At 42.3% G+C, this 26,773-nt stretch overlaps 1 protein-coding gene across 20 annotated transcripts in view; it reads left to right on the plus strand.

Moving 5' to 3' along the window:
* Positions 1–10,708: 10,708 nt before the first annotated feature.
* Positions 10,709–26,773, plus strand: part of CTC1 (conserved telomere maintenance component 1) — a 56,884-nt gene continuing 40,819 nt past the window's right edge. For 19 of the 20 annotated variants that reach the window (XR_015688474.1, XR_015688477.1, XR_015688473.1 and 16 more), the window contains exon 1: positions 10,709–12,258. Coding sequence is in view for 13 of the 20 variants with exons in the window: in XM_087666064.1 (XP_087522190.1) it covers positions 10,828–12,258 (1,431 nt within the window). In the remaining 7 variants the exon portion in view is untranslated. Of the gene's footprint in view, positions 12,259–16,230; positions 17,907–26,773 lie in introns of those variants that run through there. The other variant, XM_087666077.1, reaches the window with a different exon arrangement.

The raw sequence follows: 26,773 nt of genomic DNA on the forward strand, positions 1-26,773 counted from the left end.
ATAGGCTTCTTCAATGGCAGCCACGTTAAGAAATACTATCCCCCCACTCATCCTTTGCATGAACCACCAATGTTGGAACTACCAGTCAACGTCCGAGTGGCCACCATCACCGAAATCGATGACATGGATGAGGAAATCATGAAACCTGCATACCTGCACATCATAGTCACTGCCAGGCGAACATGCATCTTCAATGCCTTAATTGACGAGGGAGCGGACTTCAATGTCTTGACTCACGATCATTGGACCCAACTTGGCAAACCGCCACTACTACCCACTAACGCCAGGTTAAATCCATATGGGGGCCACTCCTATGCACTCCTCGGCAAGTGCAGGGCTGTCGTTTCTATGGAGACTAAAACTGTACCAATGATCTTCTACGTGCTGCCAAACACCAAGGACGCATGCACGGGGACGTTGCTAGGGCGAACCTTCAAGAAGCAAACTCGTTGCCACGTCGATTATAAGTTGTAGTGCATTCACCTAGCCATAGGCAACATTTACATGGATACACCTTTCAGCAAGGGTTGCGCGATGGAATAGTCCACACGACCACCGATAGGACTATTAGCATCCGAATCTAAGGAGAAGGGTAGTGCCTGGCCCCACCCACCACCTCTCAAGAACCACTACTCGTGGTAACAAAAGCTAAGGCTCAACAGCCTAGGTTCCAATGGAAGCCTAAACAGTCGCAACCGCCGTCCCGGAGTCATCGCACACGACCTCATAAGACCCAAAGTGCTAAACCTAGGATGCTAAGGTGCGGTTACAAAAATTAGGTCATCATCCAGCAAAGGTGGGTCTCCAAAGCCCTCTTGCATGCGCAAGGCTACTATGAGGGAAAGACCTGGTTATATATCCCTAAAGCCCACTTAGCCAAGACCGCCACTCATATGCTACCCCCAAGCCCGATCACCCTCAGCCCCATCAAACCTCAAAACCATGAGCCGTAGTGCTCCCCAGGCCTACATCCATTAAGCCCATCTACACATATGCCCGAGAGACTCGAACAAGCCTACCGGCCCAAGTGACAGACACCGTTGCATGACCCATCACCCACTAGAGTCCATCCGACTACAATGATCCACTCTGAAGGCAGCAGTCCATTAGAAGTAGTTGCTGCTCCCCCAGCCCCAAGCCAGGAAGCCCAACCGCAACCTAAGGCACACCCGCAACCACAACTATCCACTGTCGAAGGCTCTAGTGCTATCAAACCCCAATCGCCAATACGTCTTAAACCCTCCTACAAGCGGAAGTCATTTTTGACACTGGCCTCAGATCTAGCCAAAGATACAGGGGAAGACGTGGTTGATTGCATTAAGTGGCTCGATGCCACCTTCAGAGAGCTAGCTCTAAGCTATGACCGCTTGGACTTAGGCTTGTTGCCCGAGCCTTTTGCAACCGAAATTCGCACGATGCCTTGTTCTTGGGAGACATTTGAACTTGCCTTCGCAAAGGCAACAAACTCCGCTGCTGTATCGCTCAACAGCGAGGTCTCTAAAGAGCAAGCCCTCAAACAGCGCCTCATAATGTCACACGATCAGCGAACCACTTCTGCCATCACCAACCAAGAAATTGCAAAATTATCCCAACTTGCGGGGGTTGAATCCCCATTCTTGCCGCACTGGTATACTCTTAGGTTGCAATGGGAAGTAGAGGGATGCTGAGTCATGACCAATGCGGAGCAGCGCCGCACAATCAAAACAGCAAAGTACGACCCCACTTATATCGCGCCAACCTCGTATAGAGTGTTAACCACTCTTTGCAACTGCCCCCCTGAAAGAGCACATCAAAGGACATCCTTACCTCGATCGCCTACTGACTGAGGAGGAGCTACACATTGCTAGCCATGGTGCCTCCGGTGACTTCCTAACAGATGTTCTCACTTACATAACACATGTTGGCACTCGTCCTTTTGATCTCGATCGCGCAGCTCAGTTAGAGTAGAACTCGATTTTTACACTTGGTTCCTACACCGGTGACTCCTAAGACCCATTACCCAAGGTCCTCAACCTCCCACACCTTCAATCCTAGTAAGGATTCTTCTCAAGCTGGGAAGGGAAGGGGAGTAAGGCGAATCAAGAGATCAATGGTGAATCAAGAGATCAATTAAAACCAGTGAAAATCAAGCAAAACGCATAAGCGTGTAGACAATGAGTGAGGTAGGAAGATGTCAAGAGAACTTTAAAATAAAAGGCAAAAAGTTAAAGCTGAAAGGGAAGGCTCCACATTGGATAATATTTTAAGGCTTTCATTCAGTAAACACATAGAGTCTTTCCTTTTTAATCTATGATTTCTTTTGTGAATTGTTAATTTGGAAGCACTAATGAAAACTGGGGTTTGTGACAGGAATGAAAGATGTCGCAACAAGACCGTGCCCACCGACTTCCATTCACGAAAGAGGAAAGAGCACAGTACAGCATCACTCTAGAGAGCCGCGCCTACAACCAGCTAAAGTTTCGAACCATTCACAACATAGAAAGTTTGGTGGCCAAGTGGGAGGCGGCCAGGAGAGTCATTGAAAAATGCAAGTTCACCAAGTACCTGGAAAGATTCGCACAAGAAACCCAACCACACAAAGTGTGTGGAATTTCTCAGGTCTTACGATCCCGACAATGAGTGCGGCACCATCACAATAGAAAGGGGACAAAACGCCAAACAGGTGATGGTTCACTTAACCCCCGCCTTGGTGGAGAAGGCATTGGGATTGGAGCTGAAAATAGAAAAGAAGCAGAAGAGAGATGTGTATGCCATGCTGAGGATGAGAAAGGAGGACGTGCTGACAAATGATGGCATCAACATTTAGGACATCCTTGATGCAGAAACCAGATTGCAGGCAAAACTAGTACACGCGCTCTTCTCCAGCCAGCGCTACAATGTATTGATGCACTGAATCAGTGTGCCTGTGCTGGAGAACGTAGCGGCTCATACCTTGCATGAAGTCGATTGGAACGACTATGTACACAAAACTATCGACCAGGCAGCTAAAGCACTGGCCTTAGGAAGCACGCCCATAAGAGGAGAGTCTCCAGCATTTAGGGCCACAGAAAGAAAGAAGGCCTCGTTCATCACCTATGGAAGCATTTTAACTGCGCTCATCCAGGAGGCAGTGAAAGAGACACAAGATGCAGAAGAAGGGGAAGGGGAAACACCCGACAGGTCACCCCCTCATCAGTACCAAGAGAGGTCCAGCGGACAGGACTAAAGCTGATAAGGAAGGACAGGGGCAAGAAGAGCAATCAAGCAAAAATCGGGTCAAGGAACCCAAGAAGAAGACAATGCATAAGAAAAAGAAACCAGGAAGGAGAAAGAGGATTTGGAAAAAGTAAAAAGACAATCCCTCAAGGAGGCCAAGGAGAGGGAGAAGAAGAGGAATCAGGAAGAAGAAGAAACAACAGAACAAGTTAAGAGGGCTAAAAAGGCATCAAAATAGGAGGCTGAGAAGAGAAAAAGAGAAGAGCATCTTTGATAGCGTGTGCATGCTTGGAATTCATAGTATATGATCACTATTTAATTGGGACCACATTTGGTACCATGTGAATATTATGAGTGATGATGCTGGGGTCTACTCCTTTCACCACATGAATGCATCTTTGAACTCTTGTAAGAGGGTTATACGGTTAGTTTCCTCATCCTCAGTTAGGTCATCAATAATGAACATTGGTTGGGGTTTTTCACATACCCTAGCTAAGTTGACTTCTTTGACATTTTCTAGGCCTTCTATTGGTTCACTAGCTTGCCCTTCTACAGGGTAGAAGGGAACATATAATTTCTCCTGTATGGGCAAGAGACAAAGATTAACCAGAAAATAAGTTAAGGAACTTTTTTGTCAAAAGGATTGCTTACTCTGTATTTGTGTCAGTACTATAAGTTACACAAACAAAGCCTGTTCCCTAAAAGGCTTAATTAAGGAAGATGATTTTGAATGTCACACATAAATGTGATATGACCTAATTAGAAAAATAAAGCTATCAAGGAATGTGGGTGGACGGAAGCCCTGACAGGTCTATCCTATGGTAGGGTGGTCCCAGAGAACTAGGAGGCTTCTCACAAGGATTTATCCACGACTGGCCCTTAGTAATTGTTAGGTTGGAACCCTGATTCATGTTGTCTAGTGGAAGAGGAATTGGGGTTGTTGTATGTCAAGACCATGGAGTCATAGCTTATGAGAGCCGAAAGCTTGATGACAAGGAGCATTAATTACATGTTTATGAGCAAGAGGTGTTAGCAATATTGCATGTTATTAAACAGTGGCATCATTATGTCTATGGCAATCATTTCAAGGTCAAAAGCAATCATCATGTGCTGACATACTTCCTTTCACAACCAAATTTGTCTCCCAAAGCAATGAAGATGGTTAGCTACTCTTCAAGGATATGACTTTGAGATATCTTATATGGCTGGAAAAGACAATGTGGCGGCGGATGACTTATCAAGAATGTGGGCATGTTCCATCTCTACAATTTCAATTGTGCATAAGGATTGGATACATGATATCCAAGAATAGTATTTGCTTGATGAGCAAGCATTAAAGATGATGAAGGAATTTCAGCAAGGCAAAGAAGAAGAGTATCCCAATTTCAAATGGCACAACGGTCTTTTATGGTATCATAGTAGAGTTTACTTGACACCACAATCTTCTTTCAAAGATTGTATCTTGCATGAGATGCACTTTTTGCCTTTAGCAGGACACCATGGATTGTTCAAAGCATTTGGTAATATCCATAAGAGTTTCTATTGGAAGGGCGTTTGAAGGGATGCCAAGGATTATGTTATGCAATGTCTTTTGTGTCTACAAAATAAGGACTCCTCTCTTCTACCTGGCAACTTACTTCAGCCACTCTCTATTCCTCAAGGCAAGTGGACTAATATTACAATGGATTCTATTGTGGGATTACCTACAACAAATCATGGGTGAAATACATTTATGTGATGGTAGACTAGTTGACTAAATTAACTCATTTCATCCCTACCAAAGCTTAATTTCCAGCAAAGCAAGTGGCTAAACAATTTATGGAATGTATTTTTAAGCTTCATGGTATGTCATTGAATATCGTATCCGATCGCGATACCAAGTTCATGGAAAGTTTTTGGAGGAGTTTGTTCACTTCTATGGGAACAAGTTATCCTTGTAATCTTTCCTTGTAAATTGTCTCAATTCCAGCTTTGAGGACAAAGCTCTTTTAGGCGAGGATGGCTTGTAATAAAGCATAAATGCCTTAGTCTAGGGTACACTAGGGTTAAGTATAAAAGGTAAAGATGTAACATGTGAAGGATATTTTTGCCATTTTAAAACATTACATGTTTGAGGTCTCAACCTCCCACCATCCAAGAGGGTGAATACTCTTGGCCACCATAGCTTAGGGTCCATACCATGCTACATCCTCTCATCATTTCATTCTCATCCATTCATGGTAATATCATTTCATGCCTAGCCACCTTGGCTATTGTTTCTTGGCATTTAGTCTATTTCTTTGTATTTTCAATTTAATGGTTACATGTGGGAATTAGCTTCTTTACAATGATGGCATTCACGGACAATGTATGTATGCAAAATGCGTCTAATAATTTTTTGCTCATTGAATTTGTACATTTGGATTCTATTGGACACCCCCCAATGTTTATTGTATATGATAGACTTGCAAGTATGCAATATTCTTGTTTGGGAATGCATACTATGGATGCTTTTGACACTCAGTAGGACAAGCAGTGTATTTACCATTGTGTAGTGGATGCTTTTCTTGTTGATGTATTGTTTGACATAGAAGCATACATATAGTGCTTTTGCTTAGTCTATTGGTGTTACTCTGTTGAAAATTTAGTTCAAAATCATGTCTTCAACAAACATGATTGTAAGTGTGATCAAAGGTGAGAATCTTGGCAATAATAATTAACTTGCATGGAAGTTTCATATAAGGAATTATCTCTTTGGTAAGGACTTGTGGTTGCAGCATGCCTACATAGTCTAGGCAAGGAGTATCAATCATTCATTTCTAGTATCTCAATGAGAGAGAATATACCAACCTCTACCCAAGCTAAGTGCAAGTATTCCCAAAGAGAAGAGGAATAACTTAGCCATGCTCACTTCTAAACTTTCAGACATGAGATGTGGCATAAGCAAATAGGCCACGTGAATTTTCAATGATTGACTAGTCTTCCAAAGCTCAAAGTTGTTACATGTGTGCTAATGTTCAAGGCTACAAGCCCTTCGTGCATTTATAATGCTCACCAAATTGCCAAGCAAGGATGTAAGTCATTTCCTAAGGAGGGAAAGAGAGCATAGAGAGTGCTAGAGTTGGTGCATAGTGATGTATAGATAGCATTGCAACATATCATGAGTGGGATGAAATATGATGTCTCCTTTGTGGATGACTTTTTTAGAAAGACTTGGGTGCATTTCCTACGAGAAAAGTCTGAAGTGTTTGAGAAGTTCAAGCTCTTTCATAGCATGGTTCAGCATGAGATTGGGGAGTATATTATTACCATCCATTCGAATGGAGGGGGAGAATATATATCCAAGGAGTTTACACAAAACTTAAATTCTCATGGTATACAATTACATGTTTCATGTTCTTATAACACACATGAAAATGGTGTGGCAATATGAAAAAATAGGAGTATTCCCGAGGTTGCTACAACATTACCAAATGAAAGACACATGCCTAGATGATTTTGGGTAGAAGCACTACAATGTGCCATTTACATTATGAATAGGATACCTACAACGATAGTATACAACAAAACTCCTGAGGAGGTGTACATTGGGTATAAGCCAAATACATCTCATTTAAAAGTTATTGGATGCATTTGCTATGTTCACATTCTTGATGAGAAGAGGAAGAAGCTAGTTCCTAAGATAGAGAGATGTATTTTTGTTGGATATATAGGAGAAGCAAAAGGCTATAGGTGTTACAATCTAATCACTCATGAGCTTTATATTAGTTGTGATGTAGTCTTTGATGAGTTGAGTAGTTGGTACACACCAATCATGACTACTCATGATACACTTGCTAATATGGATGGCAATTAGGTGCAACGACATGCATAGTCGGGGGCTACAAGTACTTCATGTAGCAGGGTGACTACAATAGAGATACCACATGTAAGTGGCTATAGAATGGAAAGAAATGCACATAATGCTACTAATGTTACAATAGTAAATTAGCCTTGTTCTTATGAGCTTAGAAGTAAAAAATCCATGCCAAAGAGTCTGAAATCCAATGTTCAAGGGATTTCTAATATTCAACCATATGTTGATGGTTAATGGTCAATCAATGACATCTAGAATAACAAATTTTGAGCAGTGAATGGGTCTACAAAGAGGTGGAGTAGAAGCTAGTTTACCACATCATTCTACACCTCATACCCATTACAAAGATTTACATATAATGGATTTGTAGCTATACCATCATGCGTACATGAAAATTTTATTGGAAGAAAAAGAGTGCAAGAAATTTGAGAATGCAATGGAGAACCCTCAATGGGTACAAGCCATGGATGAGGAGATGGATGCTTTAGAGCAGTAAGGTACATGGTCTCTTGTTGACTTGCTCGATAGCAAAAATGTTACTAGATGCAAATGGGTATATAAGATAAAGCATAACTCTAATGGTAGTGTGAGCATGATAAGGCTAGACTTGTGGCAAAAGGCGATGCTTAGTAGTGTGAGCATGATAAGGTTAGACTTGTGGCCAAAGGCTATGCTTAGTAGTGTGGCATTGATTATGAAGAGACTTTTAGCTCGGTGACTAAGATGGCTACCCTTCACACAATGGTTGTATTGGCTACATCTAATAGGTGGCAGTTGCATCCAATGGATGTGAATAATGCAATCTTGAATGGATATGGAGATCAGAGGTATCTACATAGGATATGCAAATTCATAAGGCGATCTATGGGTAATAAGTGCCAAGAGCATGACATGGTTGCATTATAGCCTATTTACAACAAATAGTTGGGATTTCATGTCTATCCATCTTGCTCTTTCTTGTTTGCAGGGAGTGATAAGGTCTTGATGATTCTATATGTTGATAATCTCATTCTTATGGGTGATAATGAGCAGCTCATTGCTCGGGTCAAGGGTCAATTACAACAAGAAATTGAGATGAAGGATCTCGGAGTGCTCATATACTTTCTTGATATCGAGGTGGTGAAAGAAGGAGACAATAATACATGGCAATTAAAAAGACAATATGGATTAGACATGCTAATAACAAAGTATGGTATGATAGCATGTAAACCCATGAGCACATTGCTTGATCCAAATGCAAAGTTATAAGTACACGAGGGTAATGAGATAGAGGATCCAAATACATACAAGTGTATGGTAGGAAGTCTCATTTACCTTACCATTACACAACCTGATCTCAACTATGTTGTTGGAGTTGTGAGTCAATTTATGCAATCACCTAGGAAATCACATTTACATGCAGTACATAGGATCATGTGCTATGTGAAGACTATAGTGGGTAATGGATTATACTATAAGGTAGACATTGAGCACACACTTTATGCCTACACATATGTAGACTCGGTAGGTAAGACAAATGATCTGAGATCAACATCATGATATGTATTCAGTCTATTAGGTGCATCAATTTCATGGATGTCAAAGAAGCAACCTAATGTTGCTGAATCTTCTATAGATGCCGAGTATAGAGGGGTAGCAATTGCATCAAGTGAGGCCATATGGTTATGTAGCTTGCTAGAGAAGATTGGCTATGACATAATGGATCATGTACCTCTTTATTGTGATAACATTAGCTACATCAAGCGAGCTAATAACCCAATGTTTTATGCCCGTACGAAACACATAGAGATCCATTACCACTTCGTTTGTGAGAAGGTACTTAATGGAGAAATAGGCCTATAGCATGTGTCTACTAAGTAGTAGGCTGTAGACGTTTTCACTAAGCAATCGCCTCCAAGAGAAACTAGAGTACTTCTAACAAGCTTGCTATGGGAATACACAGCTTGAATGATGCAAGCTCAAGCACTCATCCTCCTCGTGACTTGAGCTCGAGGGGAAGTGTTGATATATACGGTGCACATGATACCAGGCTATAATATTTGTCAACTTGTACATGATTAGGTAGAGAGACATGTAACACTCTACTACTCGCACATTGAGTTGTAGTGTGTATGTGTGGTGCTTGTAAATAAGGCACGCTTAGTCATTTTCATTTAGTGAGAGTGAGAATACACTACAATAATAGAAGAGAGTAGAGCCCAAGAGCTCCCTTCCGCCATATCTTTTTTGTTGCGTATGAGTGCACGATACATGTGTTACATTCTTGATATTATTGCTATACCTTTACAAAACTATAAGTTAATTCTTAATTAAAAAAACTACGAAATGCCAAAGCCATTACAGCTTAGACTTTGACCAAGTAACTTTCTTGATTTTGGTTTCATCTTTTGCTAGGTACTCCTCCTCAACATGAGGTGTTAGGTTATGCAACAGTTTCGAGCCAAATATGATTATCTTTCACAATGTTAGAATCTATGCTTTTTTCTTTTTGTCATAATGCACAATAAAGGAATGCAAAGAAAAGCAAAGAAGAGTGCATGTCTTCTCGAAAGATAAGGGAATGACATCTTTCCCCTTAAATATAAAATAACAAAGAGATCCGTACCAACTCTTTGACAAGGTATTTGTATAGCATGTTTATGTGTTTTTTGTATTATTCATATGCTTTTTATGGAGTTATAAGTCAAGTCTTAAAAAAATATGCTTTTACGAAGTTATAAGTCTAGTCTAAAAAAAAAGGGAAATGTAAAAGACATTACATCTTAGACTTTGACCAAGCGACTTTCTTGCTTTTGGTTGTATGTTTTGCAAGGTACTCTACGTCAACATGATGTCTCAAGTTTCATTATTAGTTTCTAGCCAAAATTTATTAGCTTTATTTATTATCTAATGCATGGTAGAAAACATACATTTCATTTTGCTTAGATATGGTTAAAAATACATTCAATTCGACAAGATTTATATTACACATGAAAAATACAATTCTTATACATAGTTCAAAAGGCACACATTCATTTGCCTAGATATGGCTAAAAGAAACTTCAATTTGTTGGGATTAATATGATTCATGAGTTTTTGGAATAAATTACTCCATGCATTAGTATTTTAGTCAAAGGATGTACCTCTTATTTTTCAATGGAAAAACATCAACTAGACTCGATCAAAACATTGTTAAAAAAATCATGTGGTTTTTTCAAGCATTGGGATTAAGATATTCCCATTACCTAAACCTGGCTGCATGTGCCAACCTAGTTTTAAAAATAGGATAGATTTTTGAGATGCCACGACCCCCGATGCGGGCGAGGCAAAACAAGACTAATGCATCTCCCTAGGAATTGAACTCAACTGGAATGTGCATGCAAGCTGGGTCATGCGCGTGCACAAAGTCGCACGCGCAACAAGCCCTTGGGACTCTGAAGTTGAAGTTGGGAGGTCATCTATACTATTAGTTAAGGAGAGGTGGGGGACGGGTGCCACATGGCAGCCCCTCACCTCCCCCACAAAAAAAAAGAGAACGTGGGGGCGGGTGCCACGCGTCCAACACCAACACCCGCCCCTTGGCAAAAATCGCGCCCGCCCCTGGCGAGTCTAAGCGCGGAGCGCGTAGTAAGCCATTGAGAGGTCATTGGCATAACCAGCAAGCCCTTGAGAAGTCATTGGCACTCTTCTTATTAGAAAATGAACACTTTCAAACCTTGAAAATAAGGCGCGCACACAAAATCTTCTGCGTTACTCATCCCCTTCGTCTTCGATGCCGAGCAGGTCCGGCCATAGCGGCCACAGCTTGCTGTCCTCCCATGGAGACCGCGACTGTCATCAATCTCCGCGAGCTCCTTCGCTCCCGTTCCCCCTTCTCCGTCCACCTTCGCAGGGCCCCCCAGACTCGCCTTCCCCAGGACTTGCACACCCCTCACCCTTGCGCCAAAGACGAGACGGTTGCTGCTGCTTCTGCCGCCGCCAAATCTTCCAACCTGCTCCCTCTCGCAAGCCCGCCTCTGCTTTTGGTTGGCCGCATCCATCTATGGAACAGCAGCTCGCAGCATTCTTCACCTTGCACGCTCAAGTCCGACTGCCTTGCATTCGTCGATGACTCCGCGGTAATCTGCTGCACTGTCCAGCATTTCGATCCGCGGCTTCTTGGTGCCCATGTACAGCTGATCTCCTGGAATTACATTCCTGTGTCGAATGGCGGTGCGTGCTTGGAAATTCGTGAGGTTGAAGTTATCCAGGGAACTTACTTGTCTCGGGGCTCTCCCTACCTTTGTCCTGAGTTGGCTGACATGCCTAACTCGGTACTTGAGACACCTCCGCCAAAGCAGAAGCAAGGGAAACCTAGGATGGTTCTTGCAGGGTGCATGAGCTTCATCAGTCCGCCATTTGGAATTCCGCATGGAGAATCCAGGATGCAGTTTGCTTCCAGCAACGTGGATAGGGCTGCAGACAACTCTTTGAAAACTGAATTTGTACAAAATTCCACTAACCTAAAGGACTCGCATGATAGAAGGCAGAGGGAAGTATTATTGCCTTTATCTGGCGGTGCATCTAAACTTCCAGGCTACAGTCAAAATCCTGCAAATTTGCCAAATGTTAAAGCCCCACATAGCACACTGGATAACAAATTACAAACAGGGATAATGCAAGGTTTTTTGGTCGGGCTAACTGCCTGTAAACATACCCCTAGTTGTGCAGTGCCTAAACTAGAGCATCATGGGAATATTAGATCATTGGCTAATTGTGATATGCAAGATGAAGTTGGGAAGGCTTCATCACGGAGGGTGACATATGTCTATTTCTCTGGTTCACCAGCTGCCTGGCGACCTATCTTGCTGAACGCATCTGGTCACTGCATCGTTGTGACAGGTCTGCGGGAAAAGTTAGTTGTTGCTGGGGCACAACGGAGGAAATATTTTGTCTATGCAGCTACAAGGATGAGTATTGTTGCTTTGCTTTGCATGCTCACAGACAAAAGTCACACGAACCAGTTGTATAGGCCTGTTAGAAGTCTAAGTTGTTCCTCAGGACTGGAAGGGAATGGAAGTTACCATGAATCAAAATGGTTTGGCAACAAGGCACATTGCACATTCCAGGGCAATGAAATAGGATCATACACAGGATTAGTCACTGAAATATTTGTGAGGGGAAGATTAGTGGAACTTGACAATTGTGTTTGGCTTCTATCAACTCACCAACCATTATCCCAAGTGCATGGCCTCCGGATAGGGGCAATGGTAAGGATACAGCTTTTAATACATCTAAACTGCTTTTGAAAATTTTGTGGAGTACTAAAACAGTCTCTAGCTTTTAAAGAATACCAATGATTTCTTTGTGTTGTGAGAAGCACAAGATCTCACATTTATTGGTTGTACTATCCCTGGTCACAAATCATTATCTGCTATTGGTAACAAGGATAAGCTGATTCATAGCAAGTTGAAATGTTATTACACAAAGTGCCTTGAGCTAGAAAAATGGCCCTTACATGTAATAGACACAGACATAATTATTGGGGCAGCAGGTTTTGGGTAAGTGCAGTAAACAAGCACGACTGGGTCAGCTTTCAGAGAGCAGCAAGTTGACTTTGTAGTCAAAGACGAGCTTGGTAACCTCAAGGCAACATTAACATTTTTACATCATATTCGTGACAGCCATGAGTGGCTTGCACATCGCTATAGTTATGTATTTAATATTTGAGATTTGACAGAGTATATTTGTATTTGAGAGTTCATAGATGTACAAGATAACCATCAATACAAAGTAAGGTTTTGTCCAGAAGACCTATTGTTATACAAGATGACATTTCAGAGCAAGAGATTGTTTGTTCTTGAATGTTTAGGGACAGTATCCTGTACAAAGACTTTGAACATTCTTGAGCAAAGTTTGGTCATAGTGACAAAATGGCAGTCCCATTATTTCTTCCATCAACATGAACTTGGTTGGAAATAACAAAACAGACTCAACGGGGTGCAAAACTTTGGGTGCAATTGATTAATCATGGGGATTTAATGGGAATTTGTCAATCTTGTGTTTGAAAGGTAGTATGGGGGGTTGGTGAGTGTCTGAGGGTAGTGGGGGGGAATGCCCATCATAGCTGTCCCAGAGTAAAAGGATGTGGTAAAGTGGGGGTAGGTGAAAGGTATGGTGTTAAAGTTTGGCATTTCCCCCAATGATGCACCAAGAGGTGGAGTGATTGGAGGGTAGGTAGATGGTAGGATGGAGAAAGAGAAAGTGTTAGGAGTAGAGATGAAAGATCTAACCCCTAGTGTGCTTTGAGCGGAAGTCGAATGTAATCTAAGATTTTAAAATGAGGATTTTAGATTAGAATGTGGAGAAGATAGTAGTTGGATGGCAGGGAGTTAAGAAGTATGATTTACATGCTCAAATGAAATAGATGGTAGAGATATATGTGTTGAAGGGTGTTTACTTCAAGAGTCTCCTTTATTAAAGTTAACATACTGGAAACCATTCAGATCCTACACACCAAAAGGAGAAATAGAAGAGGGTTTTGGCTTATACGAATCAAAAGGGTTAGACGAACGTGACATAAGGCTTGGCTGTGATGAAGGAGATGGATTGCCAAATATGCTGAATGTTGTGGTCTCTCCAAGAGCAAGGAGATGACTAGTCTCACCAATCGGTCCAAACGGAATAGTAGCACTTGTTGGAGTGAGTGTAAACTGAATTGTATGTGATATGTGAGTACTCCTTAAACTCTTCATTTATAAGATGATCAAAATGAGAAGAAGAGGATGGTAATGGTGAAGTTGTGTCTACCTTCCCCTTGAGACCATAATGCTTTCTCAGAGCCTCTAGTGATGGAGAAGGTTGATAGGATGCCATAGGATTTGAAGAAGAAGGCGCCTAAGACATTGTGAGTTAGAATCAAGTTGTGTGTGAGTCTTGCGTAAAGACTAGCCTCCACAATCACCGTAGGATACTCTTTAGAAGAGCATTGGCTCTGATACCATGTGAAGATATGCTAGGGTAGATGTTGAAAACGCAAGCTTATCAGATGCTATGATGATGCAGTAGATGGAGACCTCCAAACAGTAGAGTGATGGCTGAAAATAGGGTGCCTAGGGTTGGATAGTGATGGGCTATAGTCGGCGATGGCTAAACAATAGATGGTAGGTGGTTGATGGTTAAAATTTGCACGGTAGAGTGAGAAATCTGCACAAAAGGATAAGGTTGAATGGAGGGCACAATTTGTTTATTTATAGATGTTGAAGGATGCTCCAAAAAATTAGGGTTTTTGGGGACCATTGAAACTCTCTCAAATTGCAAATCAGATTTTCTTTTTCATTAATTAAGCATGATTTGGGACTGTTTCAAGATGCTAATTAGTTGCTAAGCGTATGTTAGCTCATCCACCTCTTAGTCACGATCAACACTTTGGATTTCTCAATATGGAAATGTCTATTTATGACAAAGCGAAGCTCAGGTGAAACTAAACGAAGTTTTGAATGGATTCATGTTGAAAAGTCAAGAGGGGTGAAATATCATTGGGAATTAGGGCTTTAGGGTTCTCTTGAAATGCGTTGAGATGCAACATTCGATTGGATGTGGCTTGCCACACTCTCTAATGTGCAAGGAGTATCTTTAAACCCACTTAAGTGCTTGGTGATTCATTTTAACAGGGGAATCCTTTCCATGAAGAAACTAATTTAACTTGTTCAATCTTGGATAATTTCCAATAGTACCTTGTCATTGGTTAATGGATTATGCTTGGTTGCATTTAGCTTTGCGATGCGTATGGGAAACTAGTTGATCCAATTGCCATAGTATTGTTCCAATGCAAAGTTGCTCACTTTTGTAATGACCTTAAATGCTTCATCCCAATAATATTGAAGGGTCGGACCTTTGTGATTGCACTAAATGCTTTCAATGCAATAGATGAATGATTCTTTGTTGCTTGGTTGCACCCCTCTCAACAAATTTGCAAGTGGTGTTGGGATTGCAATTGCATCCTGTTCTTGTAACATCTTGCTAAAAGGTGCTAGCATATTGATGTGTCCAAAACACATCATCACAATTCAAAAGGGGTATGGTGGCTCGTGAATATATGTTTGAAAGATATGTACTTGATGGTACCTTCTCTATAGATCTATGTTGGAGAGAGGGTAGCACTATTGAGTTCAAGGCTTTGTGATATATATTGGTTTTTGAGTTGTGCACATTCCCTTGAATGTCATGGTCTTGGGTTCTAAAGTATACACATTCCATTGTATTCAATCAAGTTCATGAATGAATACTAATAAAGCTTCACCATCTTGCTTGCCTAACTAGCCAACCATTGTGAGAACCATGTACAATTGAAAGGGAATTTATCTTTGAGAGAGCAAACTCATCCTCTAATTGAACAAGATATTGTGGTGGAACAACCTATTTCTAAACGACTTGCGAAAATCCAGCCAATAATTGGTCATTATCCCTATGACTAGGTCCATTGAGTACTAAGATAATGCTGCCACCACACAGATGTTGATGGCACCTTTTCCTAATCCATGCATGAGTAGGCAAGAACTTACCTATTAAAGTCATGTAAAAAAGAATTGACTTAAGATCGATTTGTTTTACTGTTATATTATTGAAGGAGGTTATGGGTGTTTCAATGCATGCCATCTCATAGGCAGGTGCTTGCGAGACGGCCACATGCTAAGTTGTTACATCATTTACTTTGGAATGTTAAGCTAAAACAACTCAATTACTAGTCAAACAAGTGAATAACTAGTTAGACCTTAATTAGCTCTTTTAAAACAGCCCCTAAAGTCAAGATTACCAAAGTTTTTGTGTCCCATAAGCAAACACCCAAACTTTTGGGAGGATCCACATATATAAATAGGAGGCTACCTAGCCATTTGCTCCACCTTGTTTTGCAATTCTCCATCAACTAGTGCCTTCATTGCCATTGCCCAACTCTAGGCAATCAGTTTGGACAGCCAGATTGCTGTGTTACTACAACTGCCTCCATTGCGGTTTTCCATGTCATCATCCAACAGTCACCTGCCCCTGAGTCTGTGTTTTCATCTGTCCAGAGTTGTACGACAGCTGATGTCAGCATCAGCCCAGTTGCTTGCATCATTTGAGGACCATACAAGAAGCTAAGTCCAAGGTATTGTGGACCATACAAGATCCTCAAGTGCCTAGGACCTAATGCTTATAGACTGCAACTACCTAAGAACCTTTACCTGAGAACCTAAAGGTTCATAATGTATTCCATATCAGCCTATTGAAGAAGTATGTATCTAATCCTAGTCACGTACTTGATGACCAACAAGTTGTAATGCCTAGTCAAGGAGTCCTTACGGCCTGACAGGATCTTAGATGTTAGGGAGAGACAACTGAGATCCAGAACCTTGAGAGAATGCCTCGTCCAATGGAAAGATTATCCTGAGGAGGATGCCACTTGGATAGACGAAAGCACTCTCAACCATCAATATCCCCAGTTTATCTCGAGATGAGGACATCTCGATTCCTCCAAGGGGGAGAGAATGTAATATTTCTGCTGAAAATATTACGAGCCGCGTGAGTCTCATGCAGTGACAATGTCGGCATTGTGGTTACGGACAGTTCGGTCATTAAATAGTACACTCTCCATTCGCCAATCAAGACTAAGGACTAAGAAACTCGCATATTTTCATGTGAGCCTCCTCTTGGGAGGAGGTCAAGAGGAAATTGATTAATTTATGGCAATTTGTTTTTTTATCCCTTCTTTCGCCTAGCCGAAGGCTGTGCTGGAGGAGAGGGAGTAGGTGCGGATGACTAGGCTCTCTTGCTGGAGGACATGGGGGGAGAATGGCCATGCAATAGGCCGCGTGGGGGGGGAGGTCCCCTCCCTTAAAAGCTATATAAACCCCCTATGTGAGGGTGGTAAGGGAAGGAAGAAAAGAAGGGCTGCGACGCCGCCAGTTTGAGAGAGAGAGGAGAGCAACAGCGCCGCTCTGAATGTGCCTAGAGGAAGGAGGATTGCCTTGGAAGAACCGCCGCCGCCATATTTCGCCATCCTGCCCACCAACATCCGTCAATAATAATTGTCCCCTCTTCCTCCATGTGGATTCTGACAGCCCCACAGAAGCTTCCAAGAAGCTTCTTGGAAGCTTCTAAGGGCCCCTTAGAAAGCCCCCTTCCTGTGGGCTTTCATAAGCCCCTTCCCAAGCGGGTTTTATAACCCTCCCCCACCAAAGCACCCCTTCACCGTGGAATTTCTCTTACAAGTCCCTTTTGGGCCATTTACCCCCGGTTTCTTCAAACCCCTTTTCCTTACATCCCCCATAAAGCTCCCACTAGCCGGGTTTTTAAGCTCCCTTTTCCCCCCTTGCATTCCACAAAACCAATTTTAACCCCTTCATCGTGGAAATCCCTACTCAAAGATCATTTTAAACCCCCGGGCTTCCTTTTAAAACCCTTCCCACACAAGTCTTTTTAAACCATTGTATCCTTTTTCGTGAAGGCCTATTATATCCGGAATTTTCAAGTTCCCTTTTCCTTACAATCCCCAAAAGCCATTTTGCCAGTTGTAAAGTCCTTTCCGTGGACTCACGTAAGGCCATTATAGCCAGGATTTAAAGCCTTTCCCATTGTATCATCACAAGCCCAAACTCTTTGCCAGGATTAAGGGCTCTCCCATTGAACCCTCCTAAAGTTAACTTCTTTTTCCTCTGAGCTTCGAGGAGGAAGACTATAAGGTCTTCCAAAGCCCAATTCCACAAGACGGTGCATTGGTCAAGGACGTGCGTGTGAGGGAGACGGGCCAAGATCATAAGTCTGCGGCCAAGGCAAGAAGGTCGAATTCGCGATGGCCCCTAAAAAGGCACAAGGTGCAACCGCAGGAGGATCATCTCCTAACATCCATGTGGACATTTCACCGAATCCACAAGTCCAGGTTTTCTTCTTATTTTTTATTTACGTCATAATATTGCAATTATGCATGGTTAATTCATGGAAGCAAGATGCGCTTTTACGATTGAAAACATTGGCTATCTTAAGGGAAATAAGTCACAATTGAAGAATCGGTCATTTGTATTTCTCAAAGAAATGAACAGAAGAAAAACATAAGATGTTTATGCATTCTTAGCAAATTGTTTTTATGCATTGCAAAGTAACGAATTTAGATAAACTAATGACTATCATTTCAAAGTCGAAATTATTGTAGTACACTTCGATTATGCATGGAAAGATTAAATTGCATATCGCATTATTAGACATCTCTTTTTCGCAATGATTCATTAAAGAAGATTGCTAACAACCGTAGGAAATTGCAAGGCATGGAAATGATTCTAAGGCTGCACGAAGTAGATTAAACTCTAGGCAATTGGCATAAATCTCGTTCAACTGCGTAGTTGTTAGAAAAGGCTGCATGGTTCAAATAAAAAAACCCTAAAGCTTAGTAGCTTGAGTCTTGAATGCATGTTCTAGAAGGATCAATAGAAATTATGTCGTAACTTAGCATATGCTTTGATCTTAACGGGAAAAGTTAGGGTTTGTAAATCTAATCATACGTAGGCAATGGATCATGTGTTTACGAGAATGGTATCGTAAATATCTTCAAGAATAGACAAGTAAATTGGTTTACCCTAAACACCTAAACCACGAAGGACTCGCTTAGGAATGGTTAAATTGATGCAACATATCCCAAGTGCTAACTGGGATTTAGCACCTTGAGGACATGACCTAGTCGCTCTTATTGCCAAGCTGAAACTCTCATACCCTAAATACCTGTTTACATTCACGGAATGTAGGGACAACAGGACATATTTGCAAGAAATGATCTAGGGTTTCTACCCTAAGGATCGCTCGCTAAAAAGATGAAACTCGGTTTGAATTGGAACCCTAGGACCGACAATGTCGGCCTAGTGCAATCAGGAACGGATTGGATATGAAGACACCCTAACCCTGTTTCCTATATAATCATGATTCCGTGATTAGAAGACGCTGTTCGATGGGTAAAATAGTCCCATGGATTAGGTGCGACACTTGTGCAACAAGTTGCAAAGTCGCATGATCTTGTGAATTGATCACAAGGGAATGGCCAATTCCTCGGAAAGAGATTGGCAGATTCTTGTGCAAGTTTATCTTGCAAGGGGATGAGTAATCGTCCTGATATAGCACATTTCTTGGGAAAAGTGACCAAGATAAGGGAATTAGATAATTGCTTGGAAGCAAAGGACCAACCAATAATTTGGAGCAACATATTATTTGTTAAAAGAACTTAAGGTATTGGTTAAGTTGGGCCAATAGCGTACGGCCCTAATCCAAGGACATACGGGTTAACAAACAAATCCTTGGGAATCTTGCCGAGTCACAATTGATCCCGGATCGAATGCTGGATGCATTCGGAGAGAAGGATTCACTCCTTAGCAATTGGCCAAATAACGACCACTGAAAATGATTGTGCTTGTAACATTTTTAAAGAGCATTGTTTGCTTTGTTTGCTCAAGGAATTAAAGGATGAAAAGATATCTAATGCTTCAGGTTGAAGGCCTGAAGGGAGAGGTAGTCTCAGTTACCCCCGACTGTCTGCCTGATCCTAACCAAGGGGGTTGTTAACCGCGCCGGGAAGGTGGACCGAACCCGCCGCGAGAGATTTCTCCGCTGAGCGCTACTTGGAGCAGGAGGACGCTTGGGTGCCAGGGGGGGGGACTCTGGCCGTAAATCCCTCGCCTTCCGGGCCCTACACAAGAGGCCAACGTGACTCAAGATTGGATCTCAAGGCCTGCATACTAGTGTACAGGCGGAATCTTGGATTAGTAATCCCTGTGGATTGCTGGATAGCCTTTGGACGGATTATGAATAAGCCTACGGGCTGGAATTTATAAATGTATTCCAAAGATAAATATGATAAGCTGTTGAAAAGGAACTTGTTTGACATTGCTTTTCTATGTCAAGTGCTATGATTACGTGAAGGAACCGGTGCCTAACGGGCTAATTAAGGAAGCTGTTTGATGCATGTCCAACTAAAAATGTGGCAGGTAATTAGATAACTAAAACAACTTGAGGAAAGTGCGGTGGATGTGGCCATGGGTCCGTCCTACGGATGGGTGGTCCCATTCTCAATCATGATGGACAGCAAGAAGATCATTTCAAAGGAAATGAATAGCAAGGGCGCTGACTTAGAGTCTAAGTTATAATAATCCCGATTTACGTTGTTTTAGGGGAACAGAATGGGACTATGCCTTATGGCAGAGAGGTCGAGCCTTGCATCCCTCTCGTTTCCCATTCTCCTTGAATCAAGTGCAGTGTGAATCCGCTTCGGCCCTGGTGTTTCTGCGTAAAGTAGTTCGCTCGAGGTTCGACGCTAGTTGCCGTTTAGGAAATGACCATTAGGGGAAACCCTGATTCAGGTCGGTCCTAAGTGGGAACGGCCAGAATACTTCCGCTACGTGGCAGACGCGGAAAGTCCTGGATCGCAAACCCCGTAACATTCCATGGGAGTGCCAGGCGGAGCTTTCTAGATCTCCTTTCCGATGGACTGCTAAGACGTGTTCTGAAGGGAACAGGTGGACACGTTACACACACTTTGACTGTAAACCAACCATGTATCATTTCTCTATCCAAGAAAGCAAAAACCATAAGATTAGCTTTGAGGTGCAGTGAATTCACCAACTTACATCTTTCGTAGTAGCACTACACACCACACCGAGGGAACTATCAACCATAGATACATTTTATTCCTTTAGGCCCTTTGCTTTTGCGCAATTAGGTGGTGGCCCGTGGGGACTTGTCTCCCAATCCAAGAACCTTTAGGATACTATTCGCATTGGTTATCTACCTAAGTGTACCTACCCTTGAGTGTTGACTAGTTGATATCATAGTTTGCACATATGTCATTATCTAGTGGACCTTTTGGTTACAGGGACATTAGGAGCTTTGACATTCAGTCTGTCATGTGTTTTGACGGAGGCAGCTCTTTCTAGAGCATGCATTTCTTTTTGATTGATTGAGGGTGCGTTCACACTTGTTTTTGTTGGCGATCATGCAATTGGCTAGATTTTTGGTACCCCTACACAACAATCAAGCAGTTTATTTGCTCCATTTTCTCCATTTTTATGCAATTGGCAAGATTTTTGGCACTCCTACATGACAATCGACTAGTTTATTTGCTAGTCATTATCATCCTCTGCAGGTTTCAGCACACTCTGATATACAGGGGGACTCTTCTCCATCTTTCGATGTTGCATTTTGTCATCTGCTTGATATGATGCCCTCATTGATGCCTTGGGCTGGGTGTAAGGATTGATAAGTCCTCTTTGTATTTATCATTCTTTTGAGTTTAGTGCAGATTTTCCTCTTCCATTCTCTTCTTTCATTGTAGTCTCTTTCCCTCTCTCTTTTTTTTTCCGTAAAAGGTAATTGTATTAAATACAAAAAAAGGTACAAGTTTACATGATCACAAGATACACGATGGCTCTAAGCCATCGAGTTACAAAAGTCATGGCAAAGACGCAGAGGAAATTGCCATATATCAGGGAAGCAAGTCCTCCCGAGAGAGTAAGTCAGAGTGGCGAATGAGATCTTATCTGCCAATGTAGGAGACCTTTAAGCCTCGCAATATGTCCCGGAACATTAGAGGCCGAATCAAAAAGAAAGGCTTTTCGAGTGGTCCAATTGTGCCAGCAGCCCCAATATCTAAGAAAGTGAAACAAGATCTTCATATGTGACTATGCCGGTGTGGGGTATTTGGGCCGTACAAAAACCCAATCAAAAGGGCTTAGCGAGAAACCAACCACTACTCGCCAAACCGCTGACAAGAGTGACTAGATATTCTTATTGAGAGGGCAAGAAATAAATCGATGATGGGCCGATTCCACATTAGTGGTGCAAAAGAAACAATTGCTGTTAGAGATTCGACGCTTGGAAAGGGCTGAAGCAAGAGGAAGACCACCAATCATCACCCTCCAAAGAAAGACCTTGCATTTGAAAGGTGTCTTGTTCAACCAGCCCTCCATCACAGTTGCCTTCCACTATGACTGAGATTTACGCAATCCCCATACAGTATTAGCTTTAGTAACCAGCCATTGATGATCTTTAATCAGAAGATGATACACCTGGTTAGCTGAGGCCTTTTCCAAATTCAACCGACCTGCAAGGTCCCAGTCCTGCCAAGGACGATCCGAAGCAAGGGCAGGAAACGGTTGCCTGCTCTGGAGCACTAGCAAAAGTTGTTCTCATAAATCACGGTATCCACAAGGGATTTTGAAAAGCCTCTTGGCTGTACGAAACGATATCAACACATTGCGACTGGCAAGGGTGGCATCTGCAACTGAAGTCAAGCCCAAACGTGCCATGCGGTTAAATTTTGGTCTGAGCTCATGTTTGGCGTCCCAAGAAAGTAATTGCGAGGCTGCCAACAATTCCAGTTGAAAAGAGTTAGTATGTAAGCAGTCCTCCGTTGGATGCCATTTCTCTCTCTCTCTCTCTCTCTCTCCCCCCGTGTGTTTGTGTTTCCTTTCCTTTACGCACTCTCACATGGTATCATCACCAAAGTGAGGACTCCAAGGTTCTATGAAGAGAAGACTACACTTAGCTTGTTGTTTGGAGTAGATCTGTCATTCACGAAGAATGTAGAATTTCTATCTTTTTTGGGCCTTCTACAAAGTGTATAGGGCATCTATAACTTCTCTTTGTAGGGTGTAGCTGATTCCTCCTCTTTTTGGCCAGCCTAACCGCAAAATGGAGGTGTTTTTTGTGTTTGTAGGTCTATTTGAAGAGTTATGGAGTACCAGTTTGGTAGGTTTAATGACTCAGATGAGGAGATTGTTTAGCCTTTCTTTGATAGGCGATATCAGTGTGATTGTCATGAAGAGCAACGTGAAGATCAACACTTAAATCCTCGTTTTTGCTTTGATAGATCAAGAAGATTGAGTCTCTTTCCCTCCCCCTTTCTTTCCTACATGTTTTTCATAGAGCCCATACTATAGATCCTTGCATAGTCATGATGGTCGTTTTCTTCAGGTGTGAGTGCTTCCTTCTATTTCCAAAGAAGGTTAACTTGATGGTCCAAACTACTTTCTTTGGTCTTGCAAAGTGGGGTGTATCCTTGACATCTTCAACTTATGGGACTTTCTTACTATCCCAATCCCTTGTCTAGCGGAGGATTTGTGCATTGGTACCAAGCAACCCTTTGGGATCGGCTCAACTCTAGAGGGTGATCTTTTCTCTTTACTAGTCTATGGGATTTTGTCCTTGTGCTTATGTGTAGGGGCTTTGGATTGTAGCAGAAGTGTGGACAAAGCTCTCTTCTCTCTATCATCAAAAGACCCTTGCTCATTGTATCACCATAGAGAAGAAACTCGAGATGCTCTTAGTTGATGATTCCCCTTCTATCCAGGATCTCATTAACAAGATGGAGGATTTGTGGGATGAGCTTGCACCCATTAGCAAGGGAATCTCATCAGAGTACATGGCAATGCCATCTTCCTAGTATGATGTCATGTGCAGTGGCTTGCTTACTTCGAGGGTTTGGGAGACTCTTCTATGGGAAGAGCTAGCTCCACTTGTTTTGAAGCACAAAGAGCGATTCAAGGAGATTGCTATAGTGGATCTAGCCTTACTTAGGCTTTTATTGTAGGTTTGGGAGGGGGCAACACAAAGGACAAGAAGCCCAAGCACAAGAAGAAGAAGTGGGTTAAAACATTCAAAGTCTTCCTTGGGCTCTAACATAGATTCAAAGTAGCTTAAATGCCCGCATTGTGGGGAGGGTACTCTTCTGATGAGAAGTTTTGGAAGAAACGCCCTCACCTTCTTCCAAGAGTGAAGAATAGAGCCAACATATCCGAGCCTTCTTGAACTTGTTCACCAGTTGTTACATATGAGTCCGTCTTTCTTTACATCCATGAGATGGAGAAGCCTTCTTTTTCGGCTTCAAAGTGGCCTTGGCTCATTGATAGTGGTGCTTCAGGTCATGATTCCTTGCGGAGATTTGTTGCAGGATCCTTGTCCATCATAGGGTATAGCCACTATTGATGTTTTTTGGCGCCTCTTAGTGGTGTTGGCACTTTGTTGCTATTGCTTGCCCATCCCTCAAGCTTCGTTTCGAAACTCCCCTATTCTAGACTTGGGCTTCCCACTCCTCTTTGCTCATGGCCTTACTAGACTTTGTACCTAGGTTGTCTTCACATGGGAGGCCGTTTATGTTGAGGATTCTTCGTCAATCGCTATTTTAACGACAAGTTGGCACAAAGAGGGCTATATAGGCTCTATTCCCCTTCATTTGTGCAAGGTCCTTTGAGGCAATTGTCTATTGTTGCACTTGTTCTCGATTGTGCACCATCTATCCCATGTGTTCCATCCCATCCCCCACCATCACCTTTGGTGGTTTCCTCATAATCCCAATCCCTTTCAGAGGGGGACGATATTGGCGATGTGGCTATGGATTTCTTGGTCCCATGTGTTTCAGATGGGGATTCCTAGGATCCTGAATGAGAAGCTTCTTCATTGACAACAGACTAAGGACTTCTTTCTCATTGGCACTTCTTTTGCCACCCTTGGATCCATTTTGTCTTCTTTAGCCTTCAGCCACACCCGGGATGTGAGAGGGGGTATTAATAGTCATGCGTGTCATGCACATCCATCTCCTACTAGTGAGCCTTAGTTTGAGGCAAACGAGGACATTAGGAGCTTTGATACTTAGTCTATCATGTATTTTGATGGAGGAGGCAGCTCTTTCTAGAGCATGCGTTTCTTTTCGAGTTGGCTTCAAGTGTGTTCACATTGGCTGTGGTTTATTTCTAGCCTTGCATTTCTTTTTTAGTGATCCTCTGTATTCACACCTATTTTTTGTGGCGATCAGCTCACACTGTAGGCGATTGCATTTTCTCCATTATTTCATGTAGTCAGCTAGATGTTTGCACTCCCACATAGCAGTCAGCCAATTTATTTGCTGATTGGCTATTTATAGCCATTTCCCAATTGCTAGTCATTATTATCCTTTGCAGGTTTCGGCACACTCCGACGTATAGGGGACTCTTCTCTGTCTAGCAATGTTGCCTTTTGTCATCAGCTTGATTCGGTGCCCTCATCGACATCTTGGGTTGTGTGCAAGGATTCATGAGTCTTTGTATTCTCAGCATTCTTTTGATGTTCAGTGTAGATTTTCTCCTTCCATTCTCTTCTTTAATTGCAGTCTCTCTCTCCCCTTCTCTCTCTATGTTTATGTTTCCTTTTCCGTTGCACACTCTCACACATGGTGAATCACTGTTCTATTTGATTTTCTCACGTCTTGGTATATGGATTCCATTTCCCCAACATACTTTTGAGTTCTTCCTTTGCAATGTTATTATCTTCCTTTGCAGCCTCTCTCTTCTCTCTTGTTGTGCAGTCTATTATAGAAGATTCTCACCCTTCCATCGCTGCACCCACTTTTGACACGGTGTCAAATGTCCATGCTTGGGATCTTGGTGCTGATTTCTGCTGCTGCCCCATCTATCCTTGCACTTCTGCATTGCTGATCTACCTTCTCCTGATTGCTGCTACCTAGACGACCCCTGTCTGCTTTTGATTGTCCAGTTTTCAGCACTCTAGACTTGCATTTTGATATCAACTTCCTGCCTTCAATATTTCTGCAGTATTTTCGTCCTGTACTGCCTTGCTTCTACTGACAGGGTTGCCTTGCAGCATCTGTATTTTCAGTCTTTCTCATCCTTGTAGGCTGGGCAACTGTTGATTGTCCGGTTTTGAGCACTCTGAACTTGCATTTTGTAATCAACTGCCTGCCTTCTATATTTCTGCAGTATTTTCTTCCTGTATTGCCTGTACTTAATGCTTCTACTGACAGCATTTTGGCTTGCAGCATCTTCATTTTCAGTCGTTCTCATCCCTGTAGGCTGGGCAATTGATCTTGCAGGCTTTCTTGGCTATGTTGATCAGATTTTCCCCAATACTTGATTGCTGCCATGTGGCCATCTAATAACCAGCCCATTTGACTTGAGGACCTGCACTCAACTCGACTAGCTTGGTTTTCACCTTCACCTCAACTGACCTTCTGTATCCTCGGCCATGCCTATTCTCAACCAATGACTGATCACCCTCACTTCCTATGTGGCCAGCGGACCTTTGGCTTGCTTTGAGTCGTTCAGACATGGATCTGAATGCCCCTCCAGGCATATCTCGAATGCCATCGCCTCAACCAGCATTTCTATTAATCCCCGCTCCTCCACTGGAGTGACCAAAGTGCTCTACTTGAGGACCTGCAATTAATCCTCTGACGTGGTTGAGGAAACATGAAAAGGATGCTGAGACCACACACAAAACAGTGAAAACAAAGCTTAATTGAGATTATCTTGTGAAAGAAAAGTTGGAGTGCATGAGTCTCAGAAGTGGTTCAAAACCTGCAAGTTTTCTGTAATTGCTGGTGTTTGTTTGGTTTTTTTTTTTGTGATGTCTTTTTTCTGGTTGCCATATGTTAATAATAATAATAATAATATTGCTTTTTTGGAATAGTTTGTGTGTCTTGCTTGCGCTTTTGGGTTTCACACGTGGAAACATGGGCTGAGAAGCTTTTAGAAATCGACTCTAGTCTAACCATGTAATCTGGGTCTTCCTTGAAGAGAGGCTGGGGTGGCAAGGTGCTGGCATTTATTTTTAATTTGATCTCAAGTGTGTGCTTGGGTCACGAGCTATCATTGGATAGTGTCTATAATCAACTAACAGAAGCATAGTTTGAGTAGAATAATTTCCTTAACCTTTTCAACTTGCAGATATGGAAAAACATGCAGATCTAGATGTAATCGTGTTAATTTTGGACAGTTTGTT

The sequence above is a fragment of the Lygodium microphyllum genome, chromosome 24 (assembly GCF_053477565.2).
Source record: "Lygodium microphyllum isolate KBCC chromosome 24, Lygodium_microphyllum_v1.1.10, whole genome shotgun sequence".
NCBI classification, from domain to species: domain Eukaryota; kingdom Viridiplantae; phylum Streptophyta; class Polypodiopsida; order Schizaeales; family Lygodiaceae; genus Lygodium; species Lygodium microphyllum.